The sequence below is a fragment of the Grus americana genome, chromosome 1, assembly GCF_028858705.1.
Source record: "Grus americana isolate bGruAme1 chromosome 1, bGruAme1.mat, whole genome shotgun sequence".
Taxonomy (NCBI): domain Eukaryota; kingdom Metazoa; phylum Chordata; class Aves; order Gruiformes; family Gruidae; genus Grus; species Grus americana.
This window is the reverse complement of record NC_072852.1, coordinates 58,420,087-58,436,371: the sequence shown is the minus strand read 5'-3', so window position 1 is coordinate 58,436,371 and position 16,285 is coordinate 58,420,087. Positions and strand designations below refer to the sequence as shown.

Below are 16,285 nucleotides of genomic sequence, written 5' to 3'. Positions count from 1 at the left end.
GGAGGAAGAGGGGGTCCCTGCTCCCTCCTCCACCAGCCTGGCTCCTAACCATGGGGCTGAGGCGAGGTGTGCTGGGTGTGAGGTCTGGCTGGTGCTGGAGATAACCACCGGGCCGGCTGGGCAATGGGGCTGACCCCTGCCTGCAGAGCCGCCTCGGCACAGCTGTGTGGTGGCAGCGACAGGATGGAGGAGGGGGAGCAGGGACAGCATCTGTCCACGTTTGCTTTCAAGGAGTTGGATGTGTCCAGCAAGCGGGAAGGGGTTGATCCCCGGGGAGACAGAACAAACATGGCAATGAGCGGCTTTGCTCCCTGGGGAGGAACGGGCAGGGCAGCGGGCAGCTCCGCATGCCGGCTGGGGTGGGCAGCCAGGGCAGGGTGAGGGGGGACTGCTGGCTGTCACCCCAGGGCTCTGGCTGTGTGCCCAGCGGGGACTAGCACGATTCCAGGCCCTGCCTGACCCTGCCAGAGCCCCTCCCCAGGCAGGGCTGGGCGGTCCTGACAGCCAGGGCTGGCGGGGAGCCTGTGGGCAGGCCCTGCTGCTCAGCAGGGTCTGAGCCTCAGGCAGGAGGTGCCTAATCCCCCTTGGCCAGAGACGTCTGAACTCCTTGGATGTCAGGATCCACAACCACCTGGGCCAAGAGCTCTGAAATCCCAGGGGCTGTAGGTGCCCAGTCCCCTTGGGCTTGCTGTGCTTAAATCCCATGGGCCCAGAGTCTTCACCCTCTCAGATGGTAATTCCCAGATCCGTTGGCCTGATGATCCGAAATTACTTGGGCAGATGGTGCCTGAGCCTTTCAGCCATCGAGGATTCCAAGTCATGTAGTTCAGGGTACTGAAATCCTTGTCCTGGAGGCACCTAATCCCTTTGGGCTCTTGTTCCTAAGACCCTTGGACCAAAGGCTCCCAGACCACCTAGGCTGAGGACCTTAAACCCCTTTCAAGAGCATGGTGCCTAATCCTCCTGGACATGAGGGGTCTAAACCACTCTGGCCACAGGATCCCGAATCAGCTATAGTGGAGGATGGAGATGCCTGATCCAGCCGGACTCTTGGTGTCTAAACCCTGTGGGTCTGTGGATCACAAACCCCTTCAGCCAAAGATGCTCAAATTCCTTGGGCTTGGGTACCTAATCTTCTTCAGCTGGTAGGTCCTAAACCTCCCACACCAACAGATGCTTGGTCACCTCAACTGGGTGCACCCAAATCCTATAGACCCTTGGTTCATTACCCCCTGTGGTAGGCACCCATAAACCACCTAGATGTGAGGATCCAAATCACCTGTGCTGAAGACCCCAAATCCCTTAAGCGGAAACACCTAATGCTCTTGGGCTTGTTGATCCTCAAGGACCATGATTCCCTCTTGCTCCAAAATCCCTCTGGCCTTAGTACATGACCCCCCTACGGTTCCTAAATCCCATGGATGAGGTTCCTCCAAATCCCTTAGACTCCCGGGATACCAAATCACCTGTTTTTGGGGTGCCTAAACCACTTGGGACCGAGCCTCCTCCCCCCAAAAAAACCCCTCGCCTGAACACCTTCTAGAGAAGATGCCCGAGCTCCCTCAAGCTGCAGAAACCCGGTGGTGGGGAAGGGGGCGGAGCCACAGCGACGCCCCGCCCTATCCCCGCCCCTCCCCGCCGGCCAGGGGGCGGGTCCCCGGCGGCCAATGGCCATTGGCCGCCGGGGACCCGCCCCCTGGCCGGCGGGGAGGGGCGGGGGCAGCGGGATGTTGCGCGGCGCGGCGGTGCGGTTGCTGCGGGGCGGCGGTGGCGGGGTCGGGACCCTCCGGGCTGCTTCGGGAACGGCGGCGGCTCAACTCCGCCGTCGGTTGGAGAACGAACTTGAAGACATCCGAGGCGCCGGCACTTGGAAGAGCGAGCGGATCATCGCTTCTCGCCAAGGTCCCCACCTCCGCTTAGACGGTGGAGGAGCCGGTGAGTACGGGGTGGCGGGGAGGGCTCTCGGGTTTCTTTCCCCCCCCCCGGTGCGACGACCGTGCTTTTCTCTCCTCTCTCTTCCCGCAGGGATCCTCAACTTCTGCGCCAATAACTACTTGGGGCTCTCCAGCCACCCCGAGGTGATCCGCGCTGCCGTAGAGGCCCTCGAGAAGTTCGGTGCCGGGCTCAGCTCCGTCCGCTTCATCTGCGGTACCCAGGTACCGGGCACCGGGGCAGCATCCCCTGCTCCAGGGTAGCCTTTCTCAAGGGCCTTGTTCAGACTCGCATATGTGTGCAGAGCTAAGATACACGTGGCCAGGCAGAAAAAAAGCCTGCTGAGTCCCTGCTAGTCAAAAATCTGGAACTATGCCAACTTAAACCATTAGAACTCCTCAGAGAGCAAAGAAAAGAAACATCCCTCTGAATTCAGAAAATGAATGTCTTTTTCTCCCCCTTAAGGCTCAAAATTACAGTGAGCCTGACTTGAAACGGCTCTGTCAAACCCACCCCGGTTTATCCCCACTGGAGCCCTTTCAGAGCCCCGGCTGGTGAAGTGCAGAGAAAACTCAGAGCTGCTCTCCGTGGGTGGGGAGCTTGGCGTCTCCCTGCTGCGCTTTTGGCCTTCAAACCCATAACCGCATTTTAGGGCCGCATCTGCAAACACTTTCTGAACAGCACTAACTTCTCCCACGCACGTGCACCTTTTCTGCATAAAACCTGGCTGTTTCCTCCCCTTGCAGTCAGCGTCTAACGGCAGCGGGCAAGCGAGAACTTGTGCTGCCCCACCGGTGACGTTCGCTCCTCTCCTCTCTTTAGAGCATACACAAGGGCCTGGAGGAGAAGATCGCGCGTTTCCACCAGAGGGAAGATGCCATTCTCTATGCCAGCTGCTTTGATGCCAACGCTGGTATCTTTGAGGTTCGTAGGGCTTTCCTTGTGTTGTGCGTGGAGGAAGGAGGTGACACAGCTGCCATGCTTTCCAGAGGTTCTGATGTGACCTCTGTGCCGCAGAGAAGACGGGAGTGACTGCTGGTGGAGAACCCTGATTTGGTGCCCTTGGACTGGGGGAGCCACGTGGAGCTGTTTAATAAGCCCTCACCTCCTCCTTCCCCAGCCAGCTCCAGCTTTTGGGGAGGTCTGTCATTTTCCTGGGAGGTCTGTACCCCCCCCCAGAAGCGTAAGTGGGAGGAAGGGGTGATTCCGGAGGCTTGCTAGGGAAGAGGAGGGAGGTTTTGAGCTCAGGAAGCCGCAGGCAAGTGCCTGGCCTAAGGAAATCAGGGAATAAGGTGGCTGGGAAGGAAAGCGGAAAATTTAGCAGTGCCAGGAGAGACATGGCAGCTGCAGTCAGACGCAGCTTTGTCCTCCACACTGAAAGAGGCTGGAGGATTTTGCTGAGGTGGCACCCTAGAGCAAAGGATGATCCTTTCTGTTTGGTGTGGTCAGGCCCTGCTGACCCCGGAGGATGCAGTGCTTTCAGATGAGCTGAACCATGCCTCCATCATCGATGGGATCCGCCTGTGCAAGGCTAACAAGTACCGCTACAAGCACATGGACATGCAGGACCTGGAGGCCAAGCTGCAGGACGCGCAGGTACGGAGGTGTGCTCCAACCCCAATGCAAGGGTGCTCGTTCGGCTGTGCTACCTGCGCAGTAACCAGCCCCGAAGGGTGAGCTGTGCCTTTTCCCATGCAATAGGCATAATTTTTGTCAATTGACACAGGTAGGCACAGATAGGCAAGGTGGGGAAGCAGCAGGTTTCAAGCAATGCCCCGTTTTGTTAGATATATCCACTACAGGAGTTGGGCTGCGTCCCAGTCTCCTTTGTCAGCCCCTCTCCACAGGGTGACATCTTCACCCCTGGGGATGCCACTTTCCTTCTCACAGAAACATCGTCTGCGGCTGGTGGCCACCGACGGTGCCTTCTCCATGGATGGTGACATCGCACCCCTGAAGGAGATCTGCCAGCTGGCACAGAAGTATGATGCCCTGGTCTTCATCGATGAATGCCATGCCACAGGCTTCCTGGGACCCAATGGCCGGTAAGCGGCTGTTTCACCCCTGTTTCTCCCCCCGCCCCCCCCAATCCCAGCTACCTCTGAGGCAAGGCCAAAGGTGGTGATGACTGACATGGTTTTGTGCGGGAACTCCTGGAGCCACCGTTTCTTGAAGGCTTTGCGCTCCACCTTTGCTTCAGCCCTCCCCTCCTGGTGATATATCCTTTCTGGGTAGCTGAGGGGATTGAAGGGAGATATTTCTGCAATGACCCATCCCAACATGACAGCCTCTTCTCCGTGTGTAAGGAATGGTGTGACCATCTCATCTACCTCTCCTGGCAAGCAGTTGCTCTTCCTGATTTCCAAGTCCTTCTCCTCTCAGCTATCACTTTCAAATGCTTGGGGTCTTGGGGGTTTTGTGGATTTAGCTTGCACAGTTTGATTAATTCCCTCAGGGCAGCTTTTTCCTCCATCCCTGGAGATCCTCCAGGTGCCAAGCAGTGCGCTTGCTGCAGGTGTTCACTGAGAACAGATGCTTCGCATGCTTGTTTTGTTCAGGCACATGAGCACCAAGCCCTCCATTACATGGTCCTTCCTGCTGTCTACTGGAAGGTAGAGACCTGTGTGAGACAACACCTGTAGGAATGAGCAATGGGTTCCTCCTCAGATGGAAGGATAGTGCAGGAGAGGACAAGAGGAGAAAGTCATCTCTAAAAAAACCAAAAGCTGCTCTAGGAAGAGCTCCCTTCTAGCTCTTTCCTCTGTAGGCAGATCTCATGTGAGAAGCTGGGAAGTCCACATCAAGCTGTGAAATGGGTGAGAAGTGGGAACTAAGTAAGAACTTGCCTCGTTTTCTCACCAAGGTCATGGCAAATGTTTCATCCTGGATCAAAAGAGGCATCTTTTAAGATGGCGCTTCATCACTAACAAGAGGGGTGGTCGTGCTGAGCTTTAATATATTCCAGACCTTGTAGCTGTACTGAGCTTTCTCAACTTTGAGTCTTCATAAGGAAGAAGTCATAGATTACAAGACAAACAGACCATCCTAACTTCCTTGGGGCATGGTAGCCATCCTGTGAGTTGAGGTAGATTTTGTCACTCTGTCCTGCTGGGCTCTGCGGTCCTACCAGCTGCAAAAACAACTGTTTGACTGTACTGGGGTATGTAAGCGCACAACGGCTTGAGGAAGAGGGAACCGCTACCAAGTGCTTCATGAGTTGTGCTAGTTTCATTGTGAACCTGATGCTGTTGTCTACAACACTGTGTTTCAAGAGAGCCAACAGCTGGGTGGCCATGCCCTGTCCTGCCTTTTTGGACTGGAGGACTTGAAGCTGCAGACCATATTTGCCACGTCCAGTTGGTTCCACTAGTGTAGTCCTTGATGCGAGTGCTTTAGACCTGTGTGCATTTAGGGCAGCACATCAGCGATGTGCACAGCCCACGTCAAAGGACATCAGCTATTCTAGCCAGGCAACTGTTTCTTCCCTGGTGTATGCTAATGCTGTGGCATGTCAGAGGCGTGTGCAGGACCTACATCGATGGTTAGTGCTCTGTTTGGACTAATTAAACTTCTGTGTGGGAAGTTTGAGCGCTCTCCCATCTGGAAGAGATGAAGAACCCATGCTCTTACCTCGAGAGATCCCAACTTAGCCTTTCTGCAGGAGAAGGGAAGGTCAACGCTTGGGTTAAACTAGCACAGGGATTGTTCTTCCTTTACCAGAATGGGGAACACCAGAGACTTGGATGGTGGTGCTTTGTTTTCCTTGAGGCATCAGGTGTAGAGCAGCTTCCCTGGTGCATGCTAGCACAGCTGATAATGGACATTCCTTTTTCTACAGGGGTACTGATGAGCTCCTGGGAGTGATGGACAAAGTCACCATCATCAACTCCACCCTGGGAAAAGCTCTTGGAGGAGCTGCAGGTAAAGGCATTTCCCTATCCAAAGCCCTCCACACTCTGAAGAGCTCCACAGCATTGCTTTGATGTTTCCTTATCCCGCCTAATGACAGAGCAACAAATGCATGCTGTCCTCTTCTACTGGTGGTATGAAGCTCAGTTTGGGACCCTGCCGCAGGGTCAAGGGAGGCCCTGCCATGTGCTCCTTCTGCTGTCATCTTCCCCATGTGTTTGCCTTTGGGGTCAAGATGGAAACTCTTGGTAGAAGGCATCAGCTGTGATTTTTTTAGGCCTGGTTTGTACTGAAATTCCTGCTATAGGTGACAGGTTGGCTTTATCGAGGGGCCCCCCTCTTAACAGGTCACCCTGGGGGTACCTTGTCCATTTCTCTGTCCTCCATCTGCAGGTGGGTACACAACTGGCCCCAAACCCCTCATTGATTTGCTCCGCCAGCGTTCCCGCCCGTACCTCTTCTCCAACAGCCTGCCCCCCGCCGTGGTGGGCTGTGCGTCCAAGGCCCTGGACCTCCTCATGGAGAGCAATGCCATTGCACAGTCCATGGCTGCAAAGACCCAACGGTGAGTGGGCCATATTGGGGAGGGAGCAGAGTTCGTTGGGAATGAGTTGTCCGTATGTGTTTATTCGCCCCCCCGGTGATATCTGTGAAGGCAATTTGCAAGGGAGTGCTCCGGGGACACTGCAGGATGTGCTTCTGTGTGTCAGACAGATGTGTGGGCAGATGTGTCACAGCTGGATGCTCTGCGAGCTGGGACACATCTGCCCCTCGAGCAGCTGCAATTCCCTGGACTTGAGCAGGACACAGGAGGAGGTCACTCCAAACAGAGAGATCCCTTCCCTGCACAGGAGATGCACGGTGGAGTAGAACCACACCCAGCCCTCCGTGGCCAGGGCTCCGAGGGAAAAGCAAGGCAGCAGTGCCCAAAGAATGGGGGTGACAAGGTTTTATTCATCCTTTCATTCTCTTCACCAGGTTCAGAAGCAAGATGACGGCAGCTGGCTTCACCATCTCAGGGAAAGACCACCCCATCTGTCCTGTCATGCTTGGGGACGCTCGGCTGGCTGCAGTGATGGCTGAGGACATGCTGAACAGAGGTGAACCGGGGAGGGAGCTCTGGATGCAGACACATGCCTTGAGGGAAGGGATAGCTGGTGGTGGTCCCATCACTGTCCTTCCACCAGAGCATGTTCCTGCATGAAATCTGTTATTTCTATACCCTCCAGCTGCAAATGTCCTCCTTTCTCTTTTGGGGGGAGATGTTTACGTTAGCCCTCTTGTCCTGCCATGCTGGACTCCATCCCCATCACTGGCCCTAACCCTCATTTCTGTGCTTGGGAGCAGATGCCATGTGAAAGCCCCAAAGCCTGGAAATAGTTATTGAGAGGGGAGGGAGGATCCAAAAGCCTTTCTGTTGCCTAGTACCACCCCAGCCTCCTTCCCTCCCAGCCAGCTCCGACGCTTCATGTGTTTCCTCCCCAGGCATTTATGTCATTGGGTTCAGCTACCCCGTGGTCCCCAAGGGAAAGGCCCGCATCCGCGTCCAGATCTCGGCCGTGCACAGCGACGAGGACATCGACCGCTGCGTGGAGGCTTTCACCGAGGTGGGACGGAAACACGGAGCGCTGCCTTGAGCGGCCAGCAAACACCTCCAGCGCCTTCCCTGCCCATGACCAAGTGCCTGTGCCAGGGAAAAAGGCCTGAGCAGGACCAGTCCTCAAGACATCGCAGCCTGCAGGAGGCTGTGGCTGTTGCACCGAGCTGGCAGCGGCACTGGCAACCAGCTCTTCCATCATTAAAGGTGTCCTGCAGTGCAGTGTATATTTGTCCCGCTCCTGTTTTCTCATCTGGGAGCTGCAGCCCATCCCCATCCTCTCTCGCTGTGACCCCTGAAGCCTCAGTCCAGGCGCTGAAGCGCTGCAGCTCCTGCTCTCTCTTGCCCATGGTTGCTGGCATGCCCAAAGTTGTCTGCTTGTTCCACCTCTCCTGCAGGTACAGCAGTATCACTCCATCAGATCTGCCTGCTGTAATTCCCCACTGAGGCAGGGAGTTTCTCAAACCCTTGGCAACCTGTGCCACCAGCAGCTGGTTTGGGAAAGTGGGCATGGGCTGGCCAAAGCTCTGGTCCTCCTTTCTCCCCTTCCCACTCTCAGGTGTTGGGTGTGAGGCTTCCTTGGTCCCCAGGGCTGGCTCTAAAGCTTTACCCATCACTGCAGTGCTCCCAAACCTGCCCTAGGAGCTGCATCTTGCCCCAGAGAGGTCGTCGGGCAGCAGGCAAGCTGGGGTGGCAGAGGCCAGCAGCATGGTGAGAGGGCCTGCATCTGCCTGGGGCTGAGGCCAGGAGCAGAGCAGGTGACAGAAACCTGTAATTTCCCTCCATCAACTGCAATTTTCACGCAGCAGAGAGCACGCGGCAGGCTGGGAGCTCTGGATTTGTTCCTCCAAGCCATGTGGGATAGCGGTTTAGCACTCAAGCAGGAACAAGTGAGTCCTAGGCATCTCAGGATTGCTTTGTTTGCATTGGTTTTGCTGCAGATGAGAAATCGTGTCCTGCTGTCTGCCCACGTGCTGAACTGAGTACCAGCTGCCTGCAGCCAGGGACAGACTCCAGCTGGAATGAGGGTGCACTGTGCTTGGGTGCTGGAGCACTGACTCATATCAGCAAAGACCTGCTCCAAAAACGCTACCCACCTTCAGGCGGCCAGGGAGCTACAGGGCAATAACGTGTCTGACCTGAACCAGAGCAACTGCAGAAGAACATAGAAGTTAATCCAGGGTTGCAGGGCTTTACAGGATGCAGAGGGCAGGGGAGAAATGCATTTTCCACAGGGCTGCTGCCAAACCTTGTTAGAGCACCTGGTAGTGTAATTGTGTGCCAATTTTATTTAATTTTCCGTCTCCACAGGGCCCTGAGCTCAGCCTGCTGATAAAATATGATACGGAGTTCCCTCTGTGTGGTGCCAGGCCCTCATGGTGCTGCAAACTTGCCCCCCCCTTATCAACAGGCTGTATTTTGGGAATGGGGGGTGTAATGGGGAAAGGGCAGGGGCTTGTTCTGAGACCTCTCTTGGAACCTGCAGGAGATGAAGCTTCAGCCAGATGGGCTCTGGTACGGGGGGAAGTGAGTCCCTAAACCGAATCATTGCTGGTTTGAGCCGGATGTGTGTGCATGCCCTTGCTCCCCACTACTTTCACTCCTCCATTGCACACCTGTACCATGCACCCCCGTCCCTCCATCCTGCTGGTTACCAGGCCGGGCCTCCCCCTCTCCCCTGGGCTTCTGCAGGCCCTGCTGATTGCTCTGCTCTGCTCAGGGCAATCAACCCAAGCAGTTTAATCCTGCTCCAGCTTTCAAGTCCCCTCTCAATAGGTGAGCAGTCATACAGACATCTCGCTGCTCAGCCGCAGCAGCAGCCTCCTTCCCCTGCAGTGCGCACACTTGTTCTTGCATGCACGCATGTGCTCCCCTCTTCTCCTCCTCCTCTCCTCGCCAGGCGTCCTGACCTCCCTCTTCCCTCCATCTCTCCCAGGTCCCTCAGCAGCCGACCCCCGCGCTCCTGTTGCCTCTCCGCCTGCTTCAAGGTCGAGTTCTGCAGCAGACTGCGGTTTGCACAGTGGCACGGGAAGTGCTGGAGCCCGGGGAAGGCAGGAGGGTCAGGAGATGGCACACTGGAAATGAATAATGCAGCGCCCATCGACTGCAGGTGCTGTGTTAATACTACATTCCCAGGCAAAGCCTCCAGCTCTTTATTTCTTCAAGGCTTCCCGACCTTGGTCTGATCAGGAGCTCTTTGCAGCTTTTAGCCTGGAAAGCAGAGGACTTTTTGCTGGGTGGGATGTAAAGGCAGAGCCATTTCTCAAGGATGCAGTTCCTCGCTGACTCACCCCGGATCCTGTGTAGTGATCTGCCAGGTCCTCCTGGTCCCAAGCCACCACCCTCTACACCAAGTGGGATAGGTGTGGGATCTCCATGTCTTTCCTGTTTTACCTCCAAGTAGGGGAGTGTCCTGTCCCATCCCATTTCCATACACACCCACCCCCACGGATGCTTCCAGTCCTGAGTCACTGTTGCCCCCCCGCCCCAACTTCTTCCACCCACCCAGCTTAATAACCTCTTGCAGCTACAAGCCTGTCCCTCTTCCTGCTGACACCCTCCAGCCCCTCTCTACACCGCAGTTTCCACCCCAGGTGCAACCCACCTCCCTCTGCCCCTTTCCCACCGGCATCCCTCTGCCCTTTCTCCCTGCCCGTGGCCCTGCCCAGGCAGGCAGAGATGCCCCAGCTCGGACCAAGCCCACTGGAGCTGACGCAAATGGGATCTGAACCTGCCATCAGGCACCACAATTTTCCCCTGCATCCTTTGCCGGAGATAAATGCCGCACAAGGGCCTCTGCCAGCGCTAACGCCTCCCCACGCTGGGGGGGTGAGGGGCAAAGCAGCCACATCCCTCCAACCCAGGGGCTTCGCGAGAAACAGCAATGCCCGCAGCCACTCCCTGCTTCCTTTCTGGATGTTTATTTCTCCGCTTGGAGGATTATTCCCCCAGCTCCCTGGCCCCAGACAGCCACTTGCTTCTTCAGGCCATTTGGCTGCAAGAACAGGAGTTGGGGGGGGTCTCTGAGCAGCCCCCCCCGCAGCCTCCTCATCTGCAGGAGCACTTGCAGGCGGCCACAACTGGGTAGGGGATCTGCCGCCAGGCACAGTGCGGGGGGCCGGGGGTCTGGGGGGCCCAGCAGTGCCAGGCCAGCAGCTTGATGTGGGTGAGCTGTGCGGGGCGGCAGGTCATGCCGGGGGGCCAGGAGCAACCGGGGCCGGTCTTGCAGGCGGTGTGGCGCACCCAGCGGGGCCAGAAGACAGGTCCCAGGTCGACCCATGTGGAGGTGAGGCGGCAGGCAGCCTGCTCCACCAGCCACTGCCGCAGGCGGCGGGCCAGGACCCCCGGCAGCTCGGGGGGCAGCCCAGGGACGGGGGGCAGCAGCGCGGGCAGCTCCAGCCCCTCTGCCTCCCGCCACAGCTTGCGGCGGTAGTGCCCAGCACCCTTTGCCAGGTCCCGGCTCAGGGACTCCAGGTTCTCCTCAGGGACGCTGCCGTTACGGCTCCGGGGCTCCTCGGTTGCCATCCAGAAGGGGTCGAAGGCCGAGCCCAGGAGCCGGCGCAGCCGCCCGGGCCGCAGATGCCGGGGCTTGGGGGAGTAGTGGTAGTCCTCAGGGGAGAGCGAGAGGCTGTAGGGCCGAACCGGGGCCGAGGGGCGGCTGCGTAGCAGGTGGGCGGCAGGGTCAGCAGTGCCGGACGGTGGCAGCGGTGGCTCCCAGGGTTCCTCCAGAGGTGGTGGCGGGCCCAGGGCACCCAGCGGTGGGAGCAGGCAGAGGAGGAGGAGGAGGAGGCAGCAGCCGCGGTGTGGTCCCTCCATGGCAAGCGGCGCTGCGGCGGGCTGTGCCGGGCTGCAGGCTGGTGCTCTGCCGCATCCCCCGGTTATCACCACGTCCCGAGGCATGGCCTTCCCCTTTTCCCTGGTTACAGCGGCTGATAGCGAGACAGCGGGGACACCCCGCTCCCTCCCGCCGGAGGGGCAGGCAGGGAGGGGAGGCTGCTCCATCCCTCCCGCCAGGCCCAAGGCTGCCACAGGGGCATCGGGGCTGCTGTGGAGGGGAAGGGGCCAGCGCCTCCTTCTCCCCCTCCACATCCTGCCCCATCGTTGAAAGAGGACCTTCCCAGCGAAGGGGAGCTGGTGGCCTTCACATCTTGCTGGGTAAGGATCACCAAGCCGCGCTCTGCCTCAGCACACCTGGAAGTCCGCAAGGCATGGGTCCCGTCACGGAGGTGGATGCGGTGGCGGGGCAGGAGAGCTGCCTGGGTCACTGTCGCCTCTCAGCACATCAGTTGGCACGCGTGCTGTCCTGGGCAGTGGTGAGGGAACCTCTGGAGATGGCCTCCCTGGATGGCTAGTCCTCCCTTCCCACATGGCAGTGCCCCTGGCAATGCTGGTGGAAGGCAGATCTGGGCTGGATGGAAACCAAACCTGCTTTCTCCTTCTTCCCTGTGTCAGACACTGTGAGAGAGCCTTGATCTGCTCTGTGTCGTGCTACTAACAATTAATTAATAACAGCTAGTTATAGCAATTAATTGCTTGTGCTCCAGAAGGTTTAGTCTCATAACCCAAGGGCAGGGCAGGGGCCAGGCTCACCATGGTGGGATATTCATGTTCCCTGGAGGTGTGGGGCAACACGTCCTGAACACCTGGCATCAAGGGGTGTCCACAAGGCCAGGGTCCGTGGGACCCTGCCCCCCTCCATCCTCCCTCTCCCACCAGAGAGCAGTGGGCTTTTTCTCCACTGTGCCCTTCTCACTGGAGCAGGTAGCAGCTGAGCCTGCAGGAAGGCTGGGCAGAGAGGAGTTAACTGCAAACCCAACCTCAGGGAGAGGGGAAAAAAAAAAAACAGAGATCAATGGATCAGCAGCAAGAGCAGAGGGAGGGAAAAGGGGGAGACAGAGAGAGGAAGGAGAGGAGCTCCAGAAGGAGACAGACGAGTGTGGGAGCCAGGAGAAGAAAGAGCAGAGCTGGCGGCGGGCAGGGAAAGGCAGCGGAGCACCAGGTAGGGGTGACAGTGCTGCCCAGACAAACTCTTCGGTGGCCTGCGTCCTCCTTGCTGCTGCTGCCTGGGCTGGACCAGAGGTGTGCCCTGAGCCAGCGGCCAAGCTGCAGGCCCTTCCTCACAGAGGTGAGTGCTGGCTTCCCAAGGGGCAGCCTTGGGTTCCCTGAGCAGGGACAGGACAGTGCCCAGAGATGCCCCGCTGCCCAGGTGTGAGTGCATGCCCAGAGGGTGACCAGGGTCCTCTGCTCAAGCAAGGAGATCCCACAGGGCCAGGACAGAGGAGCCAGATAGTTACCAGTAGGACAGAGGGGACCGCAGTCCCAGAGAGGCAGGGACGACCTTTCGGTGCACTACAGAGAGGTTGCTGGGAAGGAGAAGTAGCGTGAGCTGAGGGGTGGGGGAGTGTGGGGCAAAGGAGCTTGCATGACCCAAAAATCAGTTAATTGCATGTCAACAGTTGCTAGATAACAGTATCTTTCCCTCTTGGTTGCTGCTCAGCGAAGGACAATTTGTTCTAATGATAGCATAACACGGAGAAGACTCGTTAGGACATAGGCTGTTGGCGTTCCCTGCCTGAGCACAGTGTTACTCAGGGCTGGAGGAAGTTTTGCCACAAATCACAATACCTTGAGCTGCAATAATAATTACGCTCCTTCATAATGATCATCATGTTGTGTTTCAGGCAGCTGTAAGGTCTGCCCCCTGCTTCTCTCCTAGCTGCCATCGTCCAGCCCGTGACCACCTCTCAGCATGAGGAAGAGCTGCTCCGAGTCACCTCTCCTCGGTGGAGCACAATTAGCGCAAAGGGAGCAAGGGTCTGCCAGCTCGAGGGTGGAGGTGGTCCCACCTTAAGGAGCTCCCTTGGGGCCAGAGTGTGGTGCTGCTGCTGCGGGGTGTCATCCAGGCATCAGGTCCCTGCTGCTGGAGATGGCACAGCCCCGGGGTGAGGGTACCAGAACCACTCACAGTCCCTATGGCCTCATGTGCCTCACTGAGCCCTGTTGAACACCAGCCAGGACTTAGACTTGCAAAGCAAGCGATCCCAAGAGGTTTAGCGGCTTTGGGATTGTAGGAGGAATGTAGGGGAGGTCAGGCGGCAGGGCAGGATGTCCTTCAGGGGGCTGGGAGCACAGGGGGTGCTATTGTGGGGACATGAATGCAGGCAGGAGAAAGGAGCTTTGGCTCCACTTGAGCCAGGCAGATGTGGGCTGACTGATCCCAACAGCATTCTTGCTGGTGATGTCACGAGGATCTTAATGTCATCATTTAACCAGCTGGTTGGGATTGGTATCTCTGGGAGAAATGTGGGTGTCAGAAAAAGGCCAGGATCAGGCACCTTAGGGCCAGAGCTCTGGTGGCCGCTGTGATCAACACCGAGCAGCACCCACTTGCCTATGGCCATGCACAGATGCTGTGTCTCCCTTTCTCCCCTCGCAGGTCCCTGCAGTCAGATGGGGAGATGCCAGGAGGCTGGAACGCCTCCTCTGACAGCCCAGAGCTGCGAGCTGCAGGGATTATCGTGCCCGTCATCTTCTCCCTCATCTTCCTCCTGGGCACTGTGGGGAACGGGCTGGTGCTGGCCGTGCTGCTGCGGAATGGCCAAGTCAAGTACAATACCACCAACCTCTTCATCCTTAACCTGGCCATGGCCGACCTGTGTTTCATCATCTGCTGTGTCCCCTTCCAGGCCACCATTTACACCCTAGATGGGTGGCTCTTCGGGGCCTTTGCCTGCAAGGCTGTGCATTTCCTGATCTACCTCACCATGTACGCCAGCAGCTTCACCCTGGCCGCTGTCTCCGTTGACAGGCAAGTGTCCCCTCCCCTTTGAGTCCCTCAGCTCCGGGGCAATGTGTTTGCCACCCTTGAGCTAAGGGGTGGGAGAAAGGCCAGTCCTTACCCTATTGAGTGTCCTGTAAGGAGCAGGTGGGGTCTCCCCAGAGGCAGGGTCAGCAGAACCAGCCTCCCTATCTCCCCATGCCCTCTTCCAGCACCAAGCCCAACTCTTGGCCTGGTTACCCAGCCCCCACTTAGGGAGGAGTGTAGGCACATGCTAAGGCTTGGTGTCCACCATGCAAAACCAAGAACTGCAAAACCTTAGGGCAGCAATGCACCAGAGGAGAAAGAAGCAGTGCTCTGGGTCCTGCTCCTGTCCTCTTCCCTAGTTCAAGAGGCATGCTGCTTGCCTTTCCTGAGCTAGCACAGCAGAGTGGGCAACGGAGATCTCAGCCCTGCTGTTGAGATGACCCTGATCTCTATGTGAATTCACCATAACCCTTCCTAGCAAGAGATGGGGAGGGGAAGAGATGGGTGGCTGCGTGGGAAGAGGTGCACAGACGGCAGGTCCACGGGGCAGGGGGGCAACAAGGTATCATCTCACCCATGTTGTGTTTGGTCGCTTCTCTGTCCTCTCCTCGCCAGGTACCTGGCCATTCGCTATCCGCTGAAGTCCCGGGATCTCCGTACCTCCCGAAATGCAGGAGTGGCCATTGTAGCGATCTGGTCGCTGTCGCTGCTCTTTGCAGGGCCTTACCTCAGTTACTACCAGATTGTCCATTACCACAGGGTGCCCATCTGCATACCCATCTGGGAGGACCAGCGCCGAAAGATTCTGGACATCCTCACGTTTGTCTTTGGATACCTCCTGCCTGTGACCGTGGTCAGCCTGGCATATGCCAGGACCATCAAGTTCCTGTGGACCTCTGTAGACCCCATAGAAAGGATCTCAGAGTCCCGGAAGGCCAAGCGGAAGGTCACCAAGATGATTGTGGCTGTGGCCATCCTGTTCTGCCTGTGCTGGCTGCCCCACCACTTGGTCATCCTGTGCTTCTGGTTTGGCCACTTCCCCTTCAACCAAGCCACTTATGCTTGCCGCCTGGCTTCCCACTGCCTTTCATATGCCAACTCCTGCCTCAATCCCATCGTCTATGCCCTCATCTCCAAGCACTTCCGCAAGCGTTTCAAGCAGGTCTTCACTTGCCTCTTCTTCCAGAACAAGACCAGGAAGAAGAAGAAGAAGAGAGTTGGAAAGAAAGTCCACATGGTCAATGTGGGCAAAGGTTTCACTAACAGCACCAGAGGTTTCTATGGAGGCAACACTGAGGTGACCCAGGTCCCAGAGGAAAACACCAGGAAGAGGGACCCTGAAGGTGCCAGTCATGATGCCAGACCATGGACTCACCAGCTACAAGATGCCATGGTCTCTGTGCAGAAAGAGCATCTGGAGGAGAAAAGTTTGGCAACAGCTGGCCATCCCCTAGCCATGACCCCTCCAAGAGGAACTGAGGAGTTTCTGACTGTTCATTACAGGTGAGCAAAGTGAAGAAGCCTCTTTTCCAGCCTGTGAGTAACCACTCCATTCCCAAATGGGCAGAATAATGTGGGGCAGAGGGGAATGGACACAGCAGAGCCACCAAAACCTTCTGTGGCAATGGTTAACCCATTGTCCCCACTCACCTTCACTCACTGTCCCATGGCATTCATATAGGAATGGCACAATCCACCCATACAAATGCGGAGTGGAGTCACATGTTAATGTGATGCCAAGTGACCTAGGTGTTGCATTCCTGCAAGAGGTTTTAAGGTCTCCGTTTCCCAACTTCCTAACTCGCTAATTTTGTGCAACACCTTGAAACTCTAAGAGGAAGACCACTAAAATGAAACAATCCTGGTAGAAAATCCAGGCTGTTAAAGGCACATCAGAGCATGGGTGGGAAGGGTGGCGAGAGTGCATGGGGTCATGAGTGTCAATAGGGTAGCTGGCAGCCTCTCTCCCTGGCAGGGCTGAGGTGCTGTGCCCAGCCTTGAGTGGTAAAACACTGTCCCCTGCCCACATGTCCTTTTCCCAT

At 57.2% G+C, this 16,285-nt stretch overlaps 3 protein-coding genes across 3 annotated transcripts; 2 read left to right on the top strand and 1 right to left on the bottom strand.

Annotated features, from left to right (window-relative positions):
• The first annotated feature begins 1,704 nt into the window (after positions 1 to 1,704).
• Positions 1,705 to 7,665, top strand: GCAT (glycine C-acetyltransferase). Its single transcript, XM_054812721.1, has 9 exons — positions 1,705 to 1,935; positions 2,026 to 2,156; positions 2,755 to 2,856; positions 3,382 to 3,528; positions 3,823 to 3,977; positions 5,771 to 5,853; positions 6,235 to 6,406; positions 6,820 to 6,941; positions 7,327 to 7,665. The coding sequence occupies exons 1-9, from the start codon at positions 1,728 to 1,730 to the stop codon at positions 7,476 to 7,478; spliced, it is 1,272 nt and encodes a 423-aa protein (XP_054668696.1). The 5' UTR covers positions 1,705 to 1,727; the 3' UTR covers positions 7,479 to 7,665.
• A 2,639-nt stretch (positions 7,666 to 10,304) lies between these two features.
• Positions 10,305 to 11,309, bottom strand: LOC129197478 (noggin-like). The gene has a single exon (XM_054805975.1). It carries the CDS (start codon positions 11,252 to 11,254, stop codon positions 10,487 to 10,489), a length of 768 nt encoding a protein of 255 aa, XP_054661950.1. The 5' UTR covers positions 11,255 to 11,309; the 3' UTR covers positions 10,305 to 10,486.
• A 1,878-nt stretch (positions 11,310 to 13,187) lies between these two features.
• Positions 13,188 to 15,750, top strand: GALR3 (galanin receptor 3). Its single transcript, XM_054843795.1, has 2 exons — positions 13,188 to 14,246; positions 14,859 to 15,750. Exons 1-2 carry the CDS (start codon positions 13,846 to 13,848, stop codon positions 15,748 to 15,750), a joined length of 1,293 nt encoding a protein of 430 aa, XP_054699770.1. The 5' UTR covers positions 13,188 to 13,845.
• Positions 15,751 to 16,285: the final 535 nt, after the last annotated feature.

Bases quoted from the DNA above. Each gene is read 5' to 3' on its own strand.
- LOC129197478 (XM_054805975.1), bottom strand. From the start codon at position 11,254: ATGGAGGGACCACACCGCGGCTGCTGCCTCCTCCTCCTCCTCCTCTGC.
- GCAT (XM_054812721.1), top strand. From the start codon at position 1,728: ATGTTGCGCGGCGCGGCGGTGCGGTTGCTGCGGGGCGGCGGTGGCGGG. The intron at 2,157-2,754 runs GTACCGGGCACC...TCCTCTCTTTAG, and splicing joins GCTTCATCTGCGGTACCCAG to AGCATACACAAGGGCCTGGA. The intron at 6,942-7,326 runs GTGAACCGGGGA...TTTCCTCCCCAG, and splicing joins TGAGGACATGCTGAACAGAG to GCATTTATGTCATTGGGTTC.
- GALR3 (XM_054843795.1), top strand. From the start codon at position 13,846: ATGCTGTGTCTCCCTTTCTCCCCTCGCAGGTCCCTGCAGTCAGATGGG. The intron at 14,247-14,858 runs GCAAGTGTCCCC...TCTCCTCGCCAG, and splicing joins GCCGCTGTCTCCGTTGACAG to GTACCTGGCCATTCGCTATC.